At 51.0% G+C, this 23,103-nt stretch overlaps 1 protein-coding gene across 1 annotated transcript in view; it reads right to left on the bottom strand.

Annotated features, from left to right (window-relative positions):
* The window catches only part of Lrp5 (LDL receptor related protein 5), a 103,612-nt gene that overhangs the window by 28,707 nt on the left and 51,802 nt on the right, over nucleotides 1-23,103 (bottom strand). Inside the window, exons 6-12 of the mRNA XM_032891291.1 lie at nucleotides 18,575-18,971; nucleotides 16,771-16,942; nucleotides 10,804-11,020; nucleotides 8,342-8,631; nucleotides 4,513-4,739; nucleotides 2,874-3,058; nucleotides 824-1,147 (exon numbers count right to left, since the gene is read on the bottom strand). Coding sequence (XP_032747182.1) covers nucleotides 824-1,147; nucleotides 2,874-3,058; nucleotides 4,513-4,739; nucleotides 8,342-8,631; nucleotides 10,804-11,020; nucleotides 16,771-16,942; nucleotides 18,575-18,971 — 1,812 coding nt within the window. The remainder of the gene's footprint in view (nucleotides 1-823; nucleotides 1,148-2,873; nucleotides 3,059-4,512; nucleotides 4,740-8,341; nucleotides 8,632-10,803; nucleotides 11,021-16,770; nucleotides 16,943-18,574; nucleotides 18,972-23,103) is intronic.

The raw sequence follows: 23,103 nt of genomic DNA, 5'->3' as shown, positions 1-23,103 counted from the left end.
AACCTAAATAAATAAATAAATAAATAAATAAATAAATAAATGTATGTTTTAAAACAACCCCAAGGAGGTGACTCTGGCCCTGGCCACTGTAGACCAGCTCAGGGTCAGATACATTTCCCACCCTTTCAAATCTCAGGATCCTCAATGGTTCCACAGGGAAGGGAAGAAGCACCACCCCGTGGGTGACACACAAGACCCAGAGGACAGAGGCCTCAAGAACTGTCCAGTTCTAGTTGGAGGCCAATCTGTAACTGGCTTGGAGCCTGCTAATGGGACACAGCTGTACTCACAGAGGGCTATTGGGAAATCACCCCCTGGCCTTCTGAATTTCACTTTATCATGGGTGTAAGAACACAGCCACACCGACTGGGTCAGTCAGCGTAGGGCTGGGTTGTACAGGCTTACAGCATTAAGAACACAGACTGAGGAGCCATTCTGGTGGCTCAACGCATCTTAGCCGCGTAGCCTTGAGCAGGTTACGACACACCTCAGGGCCTCAGGTTCTATGACTGAGAAACGGTTGTCACCACGGGAAACGCTTAGGACAGTGCTGGCAGTACACTGAGATGTCCCCGTCCCGCAGCTCCTAATTAATTTCTACGTCTAAAGAACCTCCCACAGAACCAACTAGCTAAGGGGCTCTGCCCTCACCTTGTCTGGTCACCAGGCAATACCATGAAGCCTGTGCAGTGAATGACCGCCCAACCATCCAATGTACAAGAAGCTCTCTCAACCCAACTCAAGAAGCTCTCTTCCACCACAGCCCACAGTGGGGGCTGAGGGGCTGAGGCCTGGTGCATGCAGAGGGAATCAAGGCACTTACGGCTGCAGTTGCGGCTGCTGGGGTCCAGCGTGTAGTGGGAAGCACAGCCACAGCGGTGGCCTCCGGGGATGGCGAGGCACAGCTGCCCACACTGGCCATTGCTGTGCACGCAGTCGTTGAGGCCATCCTGACGGGAGGAGTGGAACACCAGGATGTCCATGACGAAGTCCAGGTGACCCTGGATGAGGGTACGGTTCCGCCCGCTGGTCTTGTCGGCCCGTTCAATGCTATGCAGGTTCCAGTCGGTCCAGTAGATGTAATCGCTATATTGAGTCAGGCCAAAGGGGTAGGGCAGATCATCAGCTATCACCATGCGCTCCTGACCTGTGCGGGGACACAGCACACCAATGAGCTGAGGGGGCGTCTGGGAGAGTCAGTCAACCTTGATTTACAGGACTCTCGGCCAAGCGCTTCATGAAGCTGACCGGTTGCCTACCTATGTGGCAAGCCCACCCAGTGTCCTCAGGGAGAAACCTATACATCTGCCAAAAGACACTCAGAGGAGAGCTTTCAGTAGATGGTATCTTCGTTTGCTTATTCCAACGGTGTTTCAAGTCTGCAGCCTAGGAAAACCTAGAAGACTACCTGTGTAGTCTCGCTGGCCTCAAACCCACGATGATCCTCTTGCCTCGCCTGGGATTCCAGGCATGAGCAATGCCTAACTCCATCTTTTCTATTCAGCACACAGGCCATTTATACCTGAGCCCACAGTCACATGACTGTAACATTCCTGTGGAGACTTGGAGCAATGGAAAAGAACAAATGTGTGAGCTGGAGAGATGGCTCAGGGGTTAACAGCACTGACTGTTCTTCCAGAGGTCCTGAGTTCGATTCCCAGCAACCACATGGTAGCTCACAACCATCTGTAATGGGATCTGATGCCCTCTTCTGGTGTGTCTGAAGACAGCGACAGTGAACTTATATAAATAAAAAGAATTAAATCTTAAAAAACAAAAAGAACAGATGTCTGAGATCCTGCAGGTAAGGCCCGGCCCCTCCGAGAGCAGACGACAGAGAGTGGATTGGGCAGACCGGTCTTCCTTTGCGACCTGTTGACCAGGGCTCAGCACACTAATGCACCCAGCATACAACAGGCGTGAGGCCCGTGTCAGGGAGAGACAGGGAACAGGCCTGGCAGAGCCCAGAGGGACAGCATAACGTCCTAGGCAAGGAAGGAGCCTAGAGGATCTCAGAGCTTCTGGACGAGGCATGGGTCCAGTCCTGCACATCTACACTTGACAGCCTGTGAGTGCAAGCCCATGTCTCCTTATGTGTTCTAATCATGGCACATAGGGTACCAATAAAAGCAAGCTTGTGATATGAGAACATGTTTGTCTTATATGGGGGTGTCACAAAAGAAGCAGAAAATTGTATATAACTTAAAGTTTCAAAAATAGCTCTCCATCCATCCATCTGTCCATCTGTCCATCCATCTGTCCATCCATCCATCCATCCATCCGGTTTCATGTATCCTAAACTGAATTTAAATTCCTCATGTATCCGAGGATGACTTGGACGTTCTGACCCTCCAGCCTGCATCTCGTGAGTGCTGGGCTTACAGCCTACACCACCACGCTTAGTTCATGTGCAGGGGATTGAAGCCATGAGCTTTATGCATGGTGGGCAAGCATTCTACCAGCGGATCCACAGCCCAATCAAAAAACTATTTCTACAAAGTAAAAACATGTACAGAAATACCCAAATTTTAAAAATATTATGCATTAAAGCTTAGTTTTTAAATACAGAGGTTAGAAAGGGGTCTGGTTACAGAAGGAATTTGTGCTACTAGTTTGGTGGAGACCGAATCTGGCCCTGGGGAGTTCTAAAGTGGCCTTGCTGGGTGATCTCAAGCAAGCCCTACTACATACCTAGCCTCAGTTTCCCCACCAAGGAAAAGCACTACCATGTGGTAGAGAGTGAAATACCAGCCCTGGCTCAGGGTTCAACTGGGACCTGGAACCCAGAAAGCCTCTCCCAACACTACAGTAAGGGTGCCAGGGTTAGATGGAGATATGTGCCCACACCCCATCCTCGAGGCCACCAGTCTCACCCAGCATGTTGGAGGACTCAATCATGTTGGTGTCCAGGTCAGTCCAGTACAGTCGCTGGTCGGCGTAATCAATGGTGAGGTCGTTGGCCCGGCCCACCTTGTCTACCAGTGTCATACAATTGGTCCCATCCATGAAGGCCCGCACGATCCTTGGCTTGCCTCCCCACTCGGTCCAGTAGATGTAGCTGGAAGGTACCAGTAAAGGGGAGAGGGGCAGGGCTTAGTTGATTCCTGGCTTAACACAGACTGTAGGGCAGAGAGGAACCACCACCTCCTAGACTTAACCCTCTTGCCCTGCGGGAAGCTGGTCAGTGACAGCCCCCAAGTAAGCAAGAAGGAGCCGGATCTCAGGTAAGCTTCTGCCACACTGCTGACTCTCCCCAGGAGATGGGAAGAACCCATGTGTAGCCAAACAGGACATGCAGAAAAGCCATCAGACAAGATTGCCAAAGCAGGCAACATCCTAACTAAGCCAGCTGAGTGCTGGTGTGCCCTGTGGATCGAGAGAGATGTGGGCAAATACAGATGGATAGTCCCTGATCTCAAAAGTGAAAAACTGACCGGCACTAAGGTAGCCCAGAAGGGGCCCCTCCTCCTTCCTCTGCACATCTGAAAAGAATGCTCACACCTCATTTTAAGGTATGGAAGCACCTGGACCTTTCTCTTCCTCCTGCCAACCTGAGCTCAAAGCATCAGTTCCAGGCAGGGTTCAGTTGTTCCCATGGCAACATGGATGCTCTACAGAGTGAGTATGAGCCCTGCACCTAAAGGGACCATACCTGGCCCTCTAGGCTCAGCTCCCAAGGTGGGCCTCCTTCTTAGGTTGATCTTAGGCCAAGGCCCAGGGGCTTGTAAACCAACATTTCTGATACTCTGTTGGTTTTGGATTCAGGATAAATCCAAGTGCCCTCAGCCATCTATGAAGGATTGTCTGGTCACCATTACAGAAAGGAGGTCTGAGATGGCATCAGTCGGGTCAAGGTAATCTAACTGGTCACAGGACTTCAGTTGCTCTGAACTGTGTGTGCGTGTGCGTGTGTGCGTGTGCGCGCGCGCATGTTGTGTGTCCATCCAGAGGTTAGCACTGAGTATCTTCCTCGTCGATTTTTCCATCATATTTTGAGATAGGCCTCTCACTGAGCCTGGAGCTTGACGATTTGACTAGACAGGATAGCCAGCAAACCTGAGAATCTGCCTGTCCCTGGTTCACCAATGCTTGTGTTACAAGCGACATTGTCTCTGCCTTTTTACATTAGTTCTGGTGATCCCACTCAGATCCTCAGTATATATGGCAACCACTTTACCACGGAGCCACCTCCCTAATTTTCTGAGACTGTGTATAAAATCAGACACCAAGATACTAGCCCTAGAGACATTTCAGACAGCAGTTATGAAAGCAGCCAGGATTCCGTACCTGACAGCAGCACCAATGCTAGCCTCAGTTTCCCCTCTAAGAACGAGAAAGATAATCTTCTAGGGTCCTGCCAGCCCTGTACCTTTGAGTCTACTGGCAAGCAGCCCAGCCTGGCAGTTAGCACTAAGCGCTTGGTCACCAGTTAGCACCAGTCACACCGTGTCAGAGGCTCTGTGAACAGATGGGAGGGGCCTGGATCATAGGACAGACAAAAGCAGTCCTTACCCTTTAGTAGGATCCAGAGCCAGCGACCTGGGGTTGTCAAGGTCTCTCCACACTAGCACCTGCCGGAACTGCCCATCCAGTCGGGCCACCTCAATCCTGTTGGTCCCCGTGTCAGCCCAATAGAGGTTCTTGCCCATCCAATCCACGGCCATTCCTTCAGGGTAGTCGAGGCCAAACTCAATCACGTGCTCCACTGAGCTCCCATTCATGAAGGCTCGGCTGATAGTCTGAGAGGGTGAGGAAGAAAGGGAAGGGGCCATGTTAGGTCCAATATCAACCGATGAGACAGAGCAGAGTCTCCAAACAGATGACTCTAACACAGGAAGATAGGACCTTTATAGAACGTTTGTGGACGTTTGTGTGTGCCCGTGTGTGTGATTTTCACACATATCACGAGTCTTAAAAACACCTGCAACACTTCCACTCAGTAATCACACCCAAATCTGGGAGCGAGTAAGACTGTCAGGGGCCGGAATGGAGAGGTGGTTCAGCAGGTAAGAGCAGGTGCTGCTCAGTCATGAGAACCAGAGCCCAGGGGCTACACCTACATCAGACAGCTCATGAACTCATGCAGATCTACCTCAGAGGGATCTGACACTCTCTCTGGCCTCTGAGAGCACTGAACATACATGTGCTCATATAGTCATGTGACTATACACATACACGAGTAAAATAAAATTCTGTGGGTGTGTATAGATATGGCAAAGAACTTTTCAAACAACCAGAAAATGCTCTAGGAACTGTTAACAATTAGGGAAGGGGGCGTTGGCTGGAGTGGACCGTGTTCAGTCCCCAATACCCAATACCATCTATAAGTCTAGTTAGGGAATCCAACACGCTCTTTTGACCTCCAAAGGCACTGCACACATCTGGTGCACATGCATACAAATAGGTAAAACATTCATACACACAAAACAAAGACATCTTTAAAAAGTCAAAAGCTGCCTGATGTGGCGGTCCACGCCGTTAACCCCAGCACAGGGAGGCAGAGGCAGGAGTCCAGCCTGGTCTACAAAGCAAGTTCTAAGACAGCAGGACTAAATAGGTAAACCCTGTCTGAAAAAGCCAAAACAAATAAGAATTAGGAAAGGACCGGACAGATGGCTCAGTGGTCAAGCGTTTCTGCTGCCACTGCAGAGGACCTAAACTGGGTTTCCAGAGCCTGTAGCAGGCATCTCATAACTGCCCATAATTCCAGCTCCAGGGAATCTGACACCCTTTTCTGCTCTCCACAGATACCAGTGTATATAACACAGATGGGCATACATGAAAATAAATAAGTAACCACAAGAAATAAACAGTAACACAGATATAGGCAATCTTCTTTCTTGGCCGCCTCCCCGTCCCGCCCTCCTTTGTTGGAACAGGGTAGTCCAGGCTGGTCTCAGACTCACCACAGTTCTCTTGCCTCAGACCCCCAGGCTAGAGTTACAGGTATGCACCACTATACCCAAAAAAGATGAGTTGTTTGGTTATTGTTTTTAAAGAAAGGTAATTGAAGTGTGTTAGTCATCCCCTGCACCAGAGGGATCAGCTGACTTTTACAAACAGACAGAGAGCACCTTAGCTTTCTCACACCTCCCAGAGGGAGCTGCTTTCCTCAGCCTGGTGGCACAAGAACAGCCACGGGCAACTCCTAAACACACAGACATCGCTGTATTCCAAGAGAACCATTTACAGAATCAGCATGTTCCACAGCCCCGTTTAGGAAACACATCCCCTCCCCCGCTCCCCATCCAGAACAATGACACCTACACTGTGAGTGGAAACAGTCGTGAGGTAAACAGGCTGTGGCAATGCCAAGTCTCACCAAGCATTTCCCACAGCACTCTGCAAAAGCCCTGGGCACGTCACCTGGACCCACCAACACAGCCATTCACGTTTGCTTTTGAAATTGTGGGCACTGCACCTTTTGAGTCAGCACTCAAGAGTTCAGGGACATCTGGTCTACATAGCAAGTTCTAGGCCAGCTAGAGCGCCACAAAGAGATCCTGTCCCAAAACGTAAAAAACAGAGAAACAAACAAAAGGAGGTGTGCTAATATTTTATCAGCCTGAACTGAGCTATAATCAATACTATAATTCCTTTCTCTCTCTGTCTCTGTCTCTGTGTGTATATGTGCGTGTGCGTGTGTTTCCATGCATACATGCATGCACAGAGAGGCTCAAAGCTGATGTGTGGAGTCTTTTCTGATCATTCCCCCACCTTACTCGTGGCCCAGGGTCTCTTTAACTAAACCCTAAGTTGACCTATGCAACCAGTCCAGCTGACCAGGTTGCAACAGGGATCCCCTGCTGAGGTGACAATTTTGGTTCTTTTAAAAAAAAATCACAGAAATATTATGTTTTCATTTTAATCATAGTGGGGCTGCTTCAGACTGTCCACAGCGGCTGACTACGATTTGCCTCTTGCTCTAGCAGGGGCGTGATTTTGCCAGCTACAGATAATTTCTACACTGGAATTCTGGAAACTTTTTAAAGGGTATACAAATGCTGGGGCCCCGAGAGGCAGGGTAAGCTGGTGGCTATTGTAAGCTGTGGTTTGTTAAGTAGTCACAAAGAAGAATAAACTAGATATTGGACCGAGGTCAAAACTGCGCTAAAGAATTTGATGTCCCTAAATCTAGTAATAACGTAGCCCCCTTTCCAGCCCCTGACTTTATTCAGGGATCTCTTTCCTCTCTTCTCTATCCTTCTTATCCTCTCCTATTTAGTGTTAGGGGGATGAAAGGGTGGAAAGGGTAGAAGAAGGAAAAAACACAAGTGGCTGAAAACACTGCGGCCTTCCTCTGCCTTCAGAGGCTGGGATTCCAGGTGGACGGCCATGCCCACCAGAAGATCCCAGCCCTAGCTCTCACATTCGCTCTTTGACTACTAAAATATCTCCTTAGTCTCAATACTCTTTTAATTTTTAAAAAATATTTATTTTTATCTTATGTGCCTTGTTTTGCTTGCGTGTATGTCTGTGTGAGAGTGTCAGATGTTGGGAGTCACAGAGAGTTGTGATCTGCCATGTGGTAGCTGGGAATTGAACCCTGATCCTCCAGAAGAGCAGTCAGTGTTCTCCATCACTGAGCCATCTCTCCAGTCCCCCACACACTCTAATAGTTTTAAGTTTAAAAAATGGAGCTGGGCAGTGGTGATACACATCCAGCACCCAGGAGTCAGAGGCAGGCAGATCTCTGAGTTCAAGGTCAGCCTGATCTACGAGCGAGTTCCAGGATAGCCAAGGTTAGACAGAGAAACCTCATTTCAGAAAAAAAGAAAAATTAAAAATGGTTTTAGATTGACTTTTATTTTATATTGGGGTGTTTTGTCTGGATGTCTGTGCATGTTTGTTTGTTTGTTTGTCTGTGCATGCATTATCTGCTAAGGCCAGGAGGGCCCTGGATCCCTTGGAACTGGAGTTACAGACTGTCAGGAAACACATGTGAGTGCTGGAAATCAATGAACCTAGATCCTCTGGAAGAACAGCTCTTAGCCGCTGAGCCATCCCTTCAGCCCCGAATTTTTAAAAACATCTGATATGTACCTGTGTGTGCCCAAGCACATTTAAGTGCACTGTGTGTATACAGTACCCACAAAGGCCAGAAGAGGAGAAAAGATCCCTTGGAGCTGGAGGTACAGGATATAGTGAGCCTCCTGACGTGAATGCTGGGAACTAAATTCAGACCTTCTGGAAGGGAAGGAAGCATTCTCTGAACCATGCCTCTAGCCCTAATTCAATCGCTAATTCTCAAAAAAAAGAAAAAAGAGAAAAAAAATCAGCCATGGAGCGTTGAGCAGCCGCTCACAGGCAAGGCCTCACTCAGAACGCTCATACTCGGTACCTTGAGGCTGACATCAGTCCAGTAGATGTGGTTGTTGGACACATCAAAGTCCAGTGCAGAAGCCTCCTTGACGCCGGTGAGCGGGATGGCCACGTCATTGTTGTTAGTCTCCAGGGAGATCCTGTGGATGGTGGCTCTGCTGGTGAACACCAGGAAGGCTTCAGGGATTATGCAGGTCTTCATGTCACTCAGCAGCTCCAGGCCTATGGGGCAACCGCACTTGGTGGCATGTGGGGTGAAGAAGCACAGATGGCTGCACCCTCCGTTTCCGTCCGCACACGGGTTGGTTCCTGTGAGGCAAATACACAGCTCTGAATGACAGCAGTCTGTCAGTGGGGAGGAGCACAGCTCACAGCTCTGTGTGGCTGTATTCCTGCATTCCACCGAAAGGGAACCTGGGAAGGAGGCGTGAAAGAAAGCCCACATCAGGGCAGCCAAAGCCCTCTCTACTACGGTCAATTAGCAGTGATAATACAACAGGTCCTACCACTGCCAGGCCCTGGTCCCAGAGTATCACATCTGTTAATAGGAGACAGAAGGCTTCGAGGGACCATCATCTGCACAAGGGATGGCCCAGCCTGAGCTACATGTAGTCCATCAAGCAATGGTGCCATAACTCAACGACTAGCCAGCTGCTCCTCCTCAACGCCTAACCTATGACATGGACTCTTGCTGTTCCCTAATTCACTGACTCCCTTAGCAACCTATAAAACTCAGGTTTGCCATGGCCAGCCAACGGCATCTCTGTCTGCTTAGAGCACTCAGAAGGTATCATTCATTTCTTTGGGCCCGCCTGTTATCTCACCCTGCTTCCAAACTGCAGCTAGCAGCAACTTAGAGTTTAAACTGAAAAACGAATGCTCTTCCCTTTACCACAGATGGGGAGGGGAGAGAGCAACTTCTCAAGTTTACCTGGCGCCTCAGGCAGGATTGCTTTGCTCATCTGCTGCCTAAAGGACAAAGGTGGGCCTGGCCTTCTGTGTCCTGTGTATGACAGTGGTACCTTCACAGGTGGCTGGTGAAATGAGACTGCCAGCCCTGCAGGTGGCCATATGGCCTACCACAGTGACAGGAGACACAAGCCACACCTATGGTCACCCATGCTGCCCCCCTGCTGGGCCTTTGTTCAGCTGTCTCTCTTCTGCCAGGCGCACTCTGCCTGATCCTGCAGATCCAAGCTCAACTCCCTGCCTCCTACCGGTCAAGCTGGGCACCTCAGTCACATTTACTGTGTGTGCATGTATGCAATACGTATGAGTACATGTGTTTGTGCCTGTGTGTGTGTGCGCACATGTGTATGTGTTGGTATGTATGGGTGTGTGTACATGTGTGTGCATATGAATGCAATCTGTATGGGTGTGCACGTGCTTGCATGCTTGTGTGCCTACATATGTGTATGTGTGACATGCATACACATGTAAATGCACATGCTATAGCACATATGTGAAGGTAAGAGGACAACTTTTGGGAATTGGTGTCTTCTTCCACCGTGTGGGAACTGCACACTGAACTTGGGGTATCAGACTTGTCTGTCAGCACCTCCACTCACTGAGCCATCTCACCAGCTCAAAGATTTGGTTGATTTTTTTAGTTTGTTTTCTTGTTTTATTATGTGTGTGTGTGTGTGTGTGTGTGTGTGTGTGTGTGTGTTGCGTGTTATGCCACATGTGTGTAAATGCTGGAGGTCAGAAGAGGACTTTGAGGCCCCTGGAGCTGAAGTTACAGGCAGGTTGGGTTGGAGCAGAGCCTGGGTCCTCACTCTGAGCTCCTGAGCCACCTCTCCAGCCTGAGGCAGCTCTCTAACATCGCACCTACCTCTGACTCTGCACAAGCGGCCCAAACCCTGCAGGTTCTTCTTGCATTTATTTACTAGGCACAGCCTGCCTGAGACATGTAGGCCTGGCCCAGCATGGGAGCGGCAGATGGGAACAGTGCCCATGCTTTGTGGAGCCGTCCACATAGAACTTATGGTCTGAGTGTAACTTACAGACCTGCGTTCTGGAGCCCTCAGAAAGTACACTCTTACCATCCTGCCTTTCAGATAAAAAGTCTGTGTTTGAGAGTCACAGCCAGGCTAAACCACAAAGGCAAGGCAGATGCAACGAGTCCCACATGTTCCTCACATGGCCTTCTCCCTCCATCCCCGGTGTTCATGGGGTGGAACTAGGCTTAACACACAGCTGGCCTTAGGCACTGAAGCTCTGACCAAATCCTGACATACAGCAAGAAGTCACAGTCAGCCACAGTCACTCCCAACACACTTGACCACTATCTACTCTTTATCCCTGGGCAACATGCCACCCCCATTCCCACCTATCTTTAGCCAGACATAGTCACCATTTCATGTCTTGTCCATTCTCAGAGTGGGATACCCTTCTAGACACCAAGCCCAGATCTGAACCTGTCACTTTCCTGGTACCAATTGGCCAAGCGGAGCCACGGCTCGGAGCTTCAGGACTCACCGACAACCTTGGCCACGTTCACTGCTTTGAGTCCCATCAGGTCGGGGAGTTGATCGATGATGACATCCCGGCTGGCCTTGACCTTGTGTACCCTCTCAATACTGCGTCGCTGCCAGTCCGTCCAGTAGATGAAGTCCCCAAGCAGAGTGAACCCAAAAATGTGTGGGAGCTTGTCCTCTAGCAGGGTCTGCCGCTTTGTCCCGTCTATGTTGATCACCTGTGAGTTGGCAGAAACAGGAGACTGGATAGGCAGAGGCTGCACCAACCAAGAACAACCTGGGGCCTGCCTCGGGCTTGCGCTGGCCCAGAGCCTCCACTTCATCAGCCCCTAACCAGGTGCCATGAAAAGCCAGGTGTTGCTAAACAAATGACCCCTGCTTGGCTGATGGAGGGGAGGCTGCTCCTACAGCCTCTGTAGCCTTGGTGTGGACACTGTGAATAGCCAAAGAGTCCTCTCTCCCTGAGTGCTACTGAGGCATGCGTGGGGGTCTGGAGTGCCAATGAGGGGGACACAGAACAGGGTGAGCGCTGTGAGAAGGCTTCCTGAGATCCATTAGCAATGTCTGCTGAGGCACTGGGGTGGGCATACAACACAGTTTCAAAGGGCCAGGCCAAAGCACAATCTGGGCAGGTTTGTCCCTTCTGGGCACCTCTAGTTATAATGGAGCCCCACAGGCCTGTGATACTTTTTCCTTCCCTGTCCATGCTGGCACAAAGGCTATGCCGATGAAAACAAACATATAGGCTGGGGCTGGGGCTCGGCTGGGACAGTGCACACCTGGCATGATCCCAAGCACCAAAGAGCACAGCTTGGTAGAGCATTTGGACGATCCTAGCACTCAGGAGGTGGAAGAAAGATAAGGGGTCAAGATCACCCTTACCTACACAGTCCATTCAGGACCAGCATGAGCCCCAGTGTTCTCATTTTGTTGGGATTTTGTTGTTTTTTTTTTAATTTTTTAAAAATTTATTTTATGTATATGAGTACTATATCTGCGTATATATCCCGTGTGCCAGAAGAGGGCATCGGATCCCATTACAGATGGTTGTGAGCCACCATGTGGTTGCTGGGACTTGAACTCAGGACCTCTGGAAGAGCAGCCTGCTGAGCCATCTCTCCAGCCCCTTGTTGTTTTTTAAAACCACAGGATGAGTGAGTGGGACTCTGGTGACCCATGAAGATCAGCTGTGGCAATGGCAGGGGAAAGGAAGAGGACCAGGTAATTACAATCATGCCTTGGCTGACCTCTTGAGCAAGGCTTCTTGTTCATCAGGAGAACAGACGGCAGAAACTTCAAGGCAGGCCTAGCACTGAATGTTGAACCAACCGCTACAGTTCACAGCAAGAGGTAAAACGTAGCAGGGAAGACAGTGTAGTTCCGCTGCTGTCCACCAGGGGTCGCCCCCATTCTACCCCATGATCCTTTAATGAGTGTCTTAGAATGAGTCCTTGCAACCCAAGGGCCTCAGTCTCCTCCTGATCAGAAGACCAAACTAATCAGTAGGCAACCCACCCTAGAAATATAATAAAACAAAGGACCAAAGCTGGGCTCCAATCTAAAGCCATTCAGACAGGGTTGGAGGCCATCAGAGCTGCTGAGAACCAGGTAGGGGCAGGTGCTTGGGGAAGTGGGGGTGTGGGGGTGGGTGTCTCCGCTGGAGGCTGCAGCTAGGGCTGAGCTAGCTGGCTCAATGGAGTTAAGTGAGCAGCAGAGGGCAGTAACAGACAGCTTCAGTTCACACAGCCCAGAGTCCATTCTTCCTTGTTTTGTTTTTCAAGACAGGGTTTCTCTGTGTAACCTTGGCCGCCCTGGAACTCCCTCTGTAGACCAGGCAGTCCTCAAACTCAGAGATCTGCCTACCTCTGCCTCCGGAAGGCATGCACCACCACTTCCCTGCTGGAGTCTATCCTTCATCCCCATTACAAGACACACAGGTGGTGCACAGGCCAACAGCTATGGGTTAAGCATCTGAGGGAAGAGGTGAATCCCAGCATAAACCATTAGCACAGGGAGGGAACAGACAGCGACAAGCAGGGCCCCAGGTTACTTAGCAAGTCTAGTTCCTCAATACAGGTCAGGATTATTGATGCTAGAAGAAAATAATCTTCAGGTGAGGAAAGACAGTAGTTTTAACCTTCCAGAGGTCAGATCATCTCTGTCTCTCTCCCCCTCTGTCCCCACACCCCCATATGTATGAGTAAGTGCATGTGCCATGGAGTGAGTATGAAAGTCAGAGGAGAATATGCAGGAATCATGTGGGTTCCAAGGCTTTGGACATAATTATCACAGGGTTGGTTACAAGCAACTTCGCCTACTGAGCCATCTTGCTAACCCCTGGTTCTGTGGATCTCACACAGCCCAGGCTGGCTTCAAGTTCCCCACTTCTGCTCCTCCTGCCTCTGCCTCCTAATGCTGGGATTGCAGGTGTACACCTCCATGTTTAGTTTATGCCATGCTTTGGGTTGGGAACTGTAGGCCTCACGCACGAAAGACAAGCATTCTACCACCTGAGCCCTATGGATAAAACTGAACTCTCCAAGCATGGTAAAGTGAGCTGCGGTAGGGAACACACTTTCCCTGGATCCTCTTTAGAACAGTGAAAGAAGCCCACAGAGAAACCAGGGAAAGGGGTGGCGACACCAGGTGGCTCCGCCTTGGCTCCCACTCCTGGGCTGCCTTGGCCAGATCCAGCCACACCCAGGGTAAGGACAAGACTGGATCTGGACTAGCATAATGGCAGAGCTTCCCAGAAGGACTCCTCCCTATGACTGAGAACCGCACCCCATGTCATCCTTTAGTAAAGATTGCAGGCCCTCTTAGACCTGGATGAGAATGAGAATGACAACAAGCAGTTCTTACCTGCTCTAGCCTGTGTCTGTGTGTGTGTGTCTGTCTGTCTGTGTGTGTTTCTGTCGGTCTGTGTGCATGCACATGTGTGTGCACATGTGTGTCTATGTGTGAGTGTGCACGTTTGTATGTGTGTGTCTGTGTGTGTTGTGCATGCTAAGGTACTAAGAAGTTGCATCCCCAGCTCCCCTTTTCACACCCTGACTAGTTGCCACATCTGCACAATTAGCTCAGCTGGTCTCTGGCCTTCCCCAGACCCTTGAGCCTAAGGAGGGGCTGTCATTCAAATTTCCTGTGGGACCAATTCTGCAGCTGTCACCTTCCCTGGGGTCACATACTTCCAAGAATTCGCAAACCAAGCAGGAATGGGCTGGGTGTGGTGGGATTCAGAGAACATCTTACTCAAAAGGAGGGCACAGACCCAAGCAGAGTTCAACAAAGCCCAGACCCAGGGATGCTGGGACCAGACGATCCCAGAGATGGGATTTCTAGGATGGGGCAGCAGACTGCATGGGACAGAAAGCATGGTCAGCTTGGAGGCTGTCATGGTGGCTGTGACAGTGGCTGTGACAGTGGCTGGTCTCAGGAGGACAGAGGCAAGCAGACTAGAGATTCTACTTGGATTGGTGCAGAGAGAAGAAAAACGCCTAATGTGAATCTATGGCACACACACACGCACAGGGGTGGGGATGGTCACCAGCAAGCAGAGAATTTGAACTCTCACAGGCCTCCGACAGGATCATGAACTACTGAATCTGCTGTGAAGAGTTTAATGGCCTCTGGTAAGTCACACTATAATGTCACCTGACTTGCACTTCCTCTACCAGACATACACTCAAGAGAAGGAAGAAACTGTATTCAGACAAAAAATGTTACATGAATATTGACAGGAATCTCACTCCTGACAGATGGACAAGAGCAAAGGACTGAGGAGACACTTCAAGGTGTGTCCCCCACACAGGCACATGACTGGCTACAGAAGAGAAGGAAGTGTTTGCGCACGGGACAGCACAGAGCCTGGCTACAGTATGTTCCCAATAAAGCCAGACACAGAAGGCTATAATCGCGAAGTCTAGTTATAGGAAGTAAACCCAGAAAACCAAGTCAGAGACAGAAAGGTGGAGAGTGTCCCCAGAGGCTGGGGACCAGAAGCATGGGGAGTGGCGATGACCTGGCATGGGAATTACACTCCAGATGAAGGTGTCCTGGAAGGGGACAGCAATGACTGTCACACTACACTGAACACACTACAGGCCACTCTGCTAGGAGCAGAGAGCAGCAGCTCTGTGGTCCAGCATTCCTGGTGCCATGTATCCCTGTCAGGCTCCCACCAGCAACGAGGGTACCAAGGACCAAGACCCCTTAGCTGCCCTGGTGGAACAAACTTCTTTCTGCTCACTGGTCCAGGAGACAGGTATTTTCAAGCTCATGAACAATGAAATGGTTTCTCTTGTGGACTATCAATAGGAAAGTCCATGATAAACAAGGCAGTTCCCTGGGTCCCCAGGAGAAGGCAGCTCCCCATTCTGACCCTGAGCTCATGTTCCCCCAGCACTGAGGACGCCCATTCCCAGGCAACAGTTTCAGACACAGCCTCTTCTCCAGCTCCTTGGAAGCCACCCAGCTAGGACAGCCAGTGTCAGTGAAGTGCGCGGTCTCCTTCCAGAACACCTTCATCTGGAGAGCAAACCCCATGCCAAGTCATAGCCACGCCCCATGCTTCTGGTCCCCATATGGTCCAGGAACCATAAAAAGAGTCCTCAATGGAGGTCTCCACAATGTGGTACCCACAAAAAGGAGCAACAAGAAGTAACCAGAAAAAGCAGGAAGATGTCCACCCTTAGGAGGGGCACCAAGCAGGGTTAAAAAAAAAAAGTGCTCATGATGCTGACTGGGGCACTGGGTGCTAGGATCCCATCAAAAGTACGCAAGGGGCTCTGCCAAAGACACAAAGGCACTGACAGACAAGGCGGCTGCTCAGGGAACCTGGACAGTTAATTCCATCACCGAATGCTAGGACATCCACTGGCTGCAACCGTTTTACATCTTCAGCTGCATGTTGGGTGCCTGAGGGGCCAGCACTGTGGCTGTTTTGTTTTGAGACAGGGTCCTACTGTGTTGCCCAAGGAGACCCGGGATTCACCATGTAACTCAGCTGATCTCAAACTCATACCAATCCTCCTGCCTCCTGCTTCAAAGCCAGCAACAGACCTCCTCGAGGCCTCTCAGACTGTCAGAATGAGACATCAAAACCATTTTTAAAAAAAGGGAGTGCATATTTAATTTGATTTTTAAACTTTTAAAATTTCTGTGTGTGTGAGAGAGAGAGACAGACCAACAGACAGAGACAGACATGGAGGTTGCGCATGTGCCGCACAGCTTGTATGTAGAGGCTAAAACATACTTATAAGAGTTGATCCTCCTCTTCCAGTGTGTGGGTTCCAAGAGTAGAACTCACGGCAAATATGTTCCTCCACTGAACAGTTCCCACAAACCATTTTGGTTTTCTTTTTGAGATGGGGCTCTGTATGTGGCGCTGGCTAGCCTGGAACTCACTATTTAGACCAGGCTGGCCTCGAACTCAGAGATCCATCTATCTCCCTCCTCGTTCCATGTGCTGGAATTAAAGACATGTGCAACCACACCCCTTTCGTTTGTTTTCGGGGAGGGGTTATTGGGTGTTTTGGTTTTTGTTTCTTTGTTTCCTGAGACAATATCCTAATATCCTGGGTGCTCAAACTCACTATGCAGCCAAGGACCCCAAACTCCTGATCCTCCTGCCTCTACCTCCTGAGTGCTACCACACCCTGTGTGTGGTACTGGAGATTAAACCCAGGGCTCCTCCACACATGCTGGGTAAGCATGTACCAACTCTGCCCAAACTCCTCATAACCTCCTTGAGGACTCTATTTGCCCATACAGCAGGGCACAGCCATCCACTGACGCCCATGGCAAACACATGGAATGGGCTGAAAGGTGTCCAGGCCTGGCCTCTGCATGAAACTTTGGGCTTCAGGACAACATTGAAGAATCCGGTCACATGAAGCCACTATACAGGGTGGCTTTGTATACTTCTATGCCCCTTCATGTACATCTGTGCCCCAGAGACCTCACTCACCTCAATTTTATCAGTTTTGGCATCCCCCCAGTACAGCTTGCCCTCCTGCAGGTCCAGCGCCAGTCCATTGGGCCACCCAAGGGAAGTGTTCACCAGGACATGCCGATCTCGCCCATCTAGGTTGGCACATTCGATTTTGGGGTTCTCTCCCCAGTCTGTCCAGTACATGAGGCTAGAGAAAAAGCAGACGGCCATGATAGTGTCTGTTCTGCCCTTGCTACACCCCAACTCTGAGGGCCACACCTACCCTAGCCTGTTAGCCGACACAGCCTACAGTTCAACAGGAGCGTCTGAGCACCCCCATAGCACAGGACAATGCTGGGCCTCCCAGGGGCTGCAGGCTGCGCTCCCAGCCTATGGGAGAATTTTCAAAGTGACCCTGTAGATCATCCGGGGCACCCTTGTCCCTGACCTGTTTGCTAGAGTCCAGAGCATCAGGGAGGAGGGCAACAGGGCGCCTTCTAGAAACAGAAGGAAAGCTCCCATATACTCAGGATGTTGAACCCGAGGAAAATCTGGAGGACAGCACAGGGCAGAAGTTTTAATTCAAGAAAATGCAGGCCACTCTGGGCTCAGGACAGAGCCTTGTCCCTGCTACCTGTGACCTGCCTCTGGGTCCCCTCTGTATGAAACACTGCCTGGGACCTTGCCATCCCATTTCCCTGGATCCTCAGGCTCAGAAGTCACAGGCTGGGAAGGGCCTGACATCTGCTCCTACCTCATTTCACACACGAGACCTCTGTGGCCATGGTGCTGTGACCTCACTGAGTTCTGGCGGTGTAGCTGGGAGTAGTTTCTTAAGCTTCCTGACTCATCACCTGAGCTGACTACCAGACCCCCTGCTTCCTCACCCACAGCATCAAATGACCCCAGTGCTCCTTGTCACCACCCTCTTTGGGGACAACCCTGCACTTTGACCACTACCACAGAGCAAATTCTTCTGCCTACTATTGGGCCCAAGGTCACTGAAGAGATACTGCAGCACAGAACCTTCCCCCACACTCCATATTAACCGCTGCTCCCTGCTACCCACTCCTGGATCTCCACACATAACCCCTTCAACCCCTTTGGCTCACAGGGCCCCACAATGGGCTGTGCCAAAAGCTTGGGGCAGGGCCCATAGGCAGGCAGGATGCAGCGGAGGCATCAGCACCCATGGGCGTCTGCAGCTCCTGCTGTGCTCCGTTCCTCGCTGCAACAGGGAACACACTTGGGCTTACAGAAGACTGTGGCCACGACTCCTGATCAGCCCTGTCCCTTAGACATGGGTTCACATCCTGCACTAAGTGCAGACTCTTTCCAATCCCACCCAGCGCCACCCCCAGAGTTCCACGGCACCCTCCCCGCTAGGGTCTGGTCAGTTAACCTTCTAGCTCGGAGCCCCGCACACCACCAGGCACAGATGCTGGGGTCAGAGGGTCTATCTTAGCCATGTCTATGTGCCACCAATATGGGTTTCTGGGAACCCGAGCTTCTCAGCACATCTGCCCAGCAGGCTCGTAACTGCTGAGAGATCTCTCGAGCCCCATCCAGCTCTTTGGGGTTTGTTTTTATTGTGGCCCCTAAGATTCAGCTCGGTCCTTATTCTTGCTAAGCAGCAATGGAGCCAATCACCCAGCCCTCCAGTCTTTCTCACCACTGCCCCATGGCCCTGAGCTCCTCCAAGTCCAATCTAAGGACCATCTGCAGTCACAGCACTGCAAGCAGACTGAGAAATAGTCTTTTTAGACCAGCCTTACTCACTGACTCAGAACTCTGAATATCTCAGGGGCTGTCCCGAGCCCACCTGCAGTCTCAGCCTTACCCCATCACAGGGTGCAACACAATGGCGCGAGGTTCGTCCAGGTCCTCGGACACCAGGATCTTTCGGGAGGTGCCGTTGAGGCGAGTCACCTCAATTCTGTCAGTGCCTGTATCTGTCCAGTAGAGGTTCCGGGCGACCCAGTCCACGGCAATGCCATCGGGATCATTGATCTCGGTGTTCACAAGGGTCTGCGCACCTGAGCCATCCAGGTACGCCCTGCGGATAGCCCGCACCTCGTCATCTGTCCAGTACACGTAGCCCTCCAGTGGGTCATAGTCGATGGCGATGGCATGCCGAATGTCGCCCACTTGCAGCACTATGTCTGTGAAGTCAGGGGTGTCCAGAGAGATCCTTCTCAGGTCTGTCCTCCGGGCCAGCAGCAGCACTTCCTCAGCCCCTGTGGACGCACAAGCAGAGAGGTCAGAGGTCTAAGGCTGTGGCTGAGGCGAGCACAATAGCCTGGGCCTGCAGTGGGGCTACACAGCCATGTCTCAGCCAGGCCCGTAGACCACATCAGAGGCTGCAGGGGCTCTGCGAGGCTGACACTGTTTTCCTGTGTTACAGAAGATAACACTGAAGCACAGAGGCTACCCCGCTGGAAGCCCTCGAGCAGGCCATCTGGCTTCCACTGTGTGTGGGAGCCTCTGCCAGCACTCTTGTCCCTCTCCCGACCACGAGTCCACCTCTGCGAAAAATCCCGCTGGAAGCACGTGGCTGCAGACCCCACCGCCAGTCGTCCCCTCCTCCTCCATCCACTGGCCATTTCCCTGCCGGGAACAGACATCTGTGTCAAGTAAGTTCTGTCATGCACAGTGCTGGGAAGGAGGGGGCCTAGACCTAAAGCTCAGAGCCTCCCCCGATGCACGCTCCACAAGCACTAACACTAAACCTAGGATCCCTTGACACACCAGGTGACTGAGGCACAGACCGAAAGCAAGAAAGCCAAGGGACCTGAGCCCAGACCAGACACTCAAGTTCCTTCTACAGTGGCCTAGACCCAGTGGGCCATTGTGGGCTCTGCAGAACGGTCCCACAGGAGATGAGCAAGGGATACACTTCCAATACATCTCAGAGCCTCTGTGAGTTGTCAAAAATCAGTGTGGCACTAGACACTGAGAACATGAGGGCAGCATGGCTGCCATGACACTCTGGGGCTCAGTGCAGAGCGCCTTGGGCACCACAGCAGGCGTGTCCTCTCAGACATCCTTTCTAATAGGAGCTAAAGGCAACTCTAACCTCAGCTGCTTGCTGAAGCTCAGGCTTTTACAGCAAGGTTTGGGGGTCACGTGGCCTCTAGAGTCTCTTCTGGACCATCAGCACACCCCTCACGTGTTCCAGTCCCCCGGGCCCAAGAGTCAATACTAAAAGGCCTGGCATCATAGTGTACACCTTTAATCCCAGCATTTGGGAGACAGAGGCAGGTGGATCTCTACGAGTGAGTGTGAGAGGCTTGTCAATAGTGACCAGGCCAGCTCTGCCACACTACCGGCATCTATCTATAGGTAGCTACTCTAGCCCAGGCCTAGACCAGCTATGGCTGAGGAAGAGGTGAAAAAAGCAGACCCAGGAGTCCCCTCACACTCCGAGGGTGACACAGCAGAGACCATAAAGTGAACAAGACCAACAAAGAACCCACAATCTCAAAGGGTAGCCATGAAACAGATGCAGGGAGTAGGGAATGGTGAGGAGAGGGGCTGTGGAAGGGTGAGGGCCGCTCTCTGCGGTCACATGGAAGAGTCCAAGCTACACACAGACCCTAGCCCTCTAGGAGCTCAGTGGGCACAAGGCCCTCAAGTACATCCATCAATGGGGACTCTTCCTAGCCACCCTGAGAAGACTGTGAATTAAGTCTTGGTGACCACAGGAGTAATTCGTTGCTAAGCTAAACCTGTGGCTGTCAAGCGACTCCATCATGAGCAGGCGTCCTCTGGAACCCACTGCTGCACACCATTTTGAAGCATTTTTAGTTTCAAAAGAAAAATACAGAAGCCACATTGGGAACACTGAGACAGAGGCCCAGCCCAGCCTTGTACACAAGATGTAACACAGGCTTCCAGGGCTCATGATAGAAGGCTCTGGCCAAATCCCAGACCAGGAAGGGGCGGCTGCAGAGGAGTCTCCCATCAAATGTTTGCTGAGGCTGGTGGTGCCCATGGCTGATCTCTGAGAAGGAGCTTTAAAAGTGAGGTCAGGGGCTGGAGAGATGGCTCAGCAGTTAAGAGCCCCGACTGCTCTTCCAGAGGCCCTGAGTTCAATTCCCAGCAACCACATGGTGGCTCATAACTCTGTAATGAGATCTGATGGCCTCTTCTGGCATGCAGACATACATGCAAATAAAGCATTATAAATATTTTATTAAAAAAAAAGTGAGGTCATAACTAGGCCTGGGGTCATCCAGGGGAACAAGGCACAGTGCTGGCCATAAGGAGAAGAGGCCTGCCTACTGCTTGGTGCCTGCAGAGCCAGGAAATGACAGTTGTTTAAACATCAAGGAGCAAACAGTTTAGAAACTAAAAAGTTTGAGTAAATACTTGCTTTTTTAAAGTTTGTCTCTCTCTTTCGTGTGTGTGTGTGTGTGTGTGTGTGTGTGTGTTTGTGTGTGTGTGTGTGTGTGTGTGTGTGTTCATATGCACACGTGCACGCACACATGTATATGCTGTGTACAGAGCAGAAAACAACTTGGGTTCCCAGGATCAAACTCGGGTGGCCAAGACTGGTGGCAAGGCCCTTTACCAAAAGTAAAGCCTTCCCCTCTCCTGGAGCACTGAGAGCCACTGGACCTAGCTGTGTGGACCTGGCTTCTTTCTCTATTTCCCCCAAGAACACATAGGTAGGGCCAGGTGCCAGGAGCAGGGCACAGCCTTCACACCCTAAACCTGTGACTTCACCAAGATAACTTTATTCCTCCTTGATCTGGGGTTCAGAAGTCACAAGTCAAGGTGCGGCAGGGCCAACTCCCTCCCAGGGCTCTAAGGGAGGGTCTATCCTGCCTCCTTCAGTTCCTGGGATTACAGGAAATACTTGGCGTTCCTTGGTTCCTTGCCAAGCACTCTGATCCCTGCCTCCAACTTCACACAGTCAACTGCACTATGTGTCTCTCTGATCTTCCTCACAGGAGGACACTGCTCTGTGGACCCACAAAATCCACCAGGTCTCTGCTTCATTTGATTACCTCGAGAAAGGCATAGTGTCCAAACTGCACCTCATACACAAGATGCTGGGATAAGAGGTTTCAGAAAGAGGCTCAGGGCAATGCTGGAAGGAGGGAGGGTACTCCGAGCAGAAGGGACAGCTGGACAGTGACACAGTGGACAGTTCACACTGTCAAGTACATGCTGATCTCAGAGACTAGCAAGTTCACCATGGGGGGAGAGCCATCCCATAGGCCACACTCTGCTGAGGACCCGCCACACACAGGGCACTAAGCAGCTCCAAACCCAGCCTGTCCTTAAGAAAGCCACAAGCAAATAGCACGCTGTGTGTGCAGCAGGATTCCAACCACAGACGCAGACAGCAGGACAAACTGCCACACTCACACAAAAGCCTGGAAGGAAACGAGCTTGAGGGGCTACAGGGTTGACCTGGGTTCTCTAATAAGGTTGGCAAATGTCTTTCATGAGGGACCAGGAAGAGGAAAAGAATCTAGTCACAGACAGCACTGAATCTAGAGGGCAAGGCTGTACACTCAGTCCCATTTAGAAACATCGACACCTGCAGGTCCCTTCAATCTACAAGTCACAGAACATAATTCTGATTTCCCCATTACCCGTGTAAAAAGGCATGTGTCATTCCGAGCCCTCAGGCTGTGCAGGGACCTGCAGTGCGCACTGTGGCATGGCTGGGAGGGCTGGCCCATGTGAAAGAAGTATGCCTGGGGCCAGCGAGGCAGCACAGGGCTAAGCGAACAGAGACCTAAGCTGACCCCTGAACTCCACACGGTGCCATGGTACACACGGGCCCACAAGCACATAGAACAATAAAATAAAAAGTAGAGGCTGGAGAGGGCTCGGCGGTTATGAGTGTGGCTGGTACTGCACAGGACTTAGGCTTAGTTCCCAGATCCCACGGTGATCACAATGATCGGGAACTCCATTGTCACCGCACACACGGGCACATATACGTGCAGGCAAACACTCAAACATATAAAGTAAGATCTTTTGTTTAATAAGAAAAGAAAGGAAGAGATCAGCGGGGAACAAAGGGGCGGGAGGACACAGTCAAGAACTATGAAAACAAGGGGGCTCTAGTGACTGACACCGTGACTGAGTGCTGGGAAAGTCTACTTGAGCCAGCTCAGGCATTCTGGACAGCAGGCTGGGACCCTCCTCCCTGAGCACAGCACAAAGCCTGCTTTTTAATCCAGAACAGAAAAATCCAACACCTGATAGAAGAAGCTACGAACAGACCAGACATCCCACAATACACAAGGAGGAAGAGAGGAAGGGAAGGGGTTCACTTTACATCTCAGAGGCCGTTTGTGCCTACAGGTGTTTACACAGACAGAACAGGCTCTGGAGAATTAATGATGC

This window comes from Rattus rattus, chromosome 2 (genome assembly GCF_011064425.1).
Source record: "Rattus rattus isolate New Zealand chromosome 2, Rrattus_CSIRO_v1, whole genome shotgun sequence".
NCBI lineage: Eukaryota > Metazoa > Chordata > Mammalia > Rodentia > Muridae > Rattus > Rattus rattus.
Note: the sequence above shows the minus strand (reverse complement) of the source record. Positions and strands in the feature narration are given on the sequence as shown.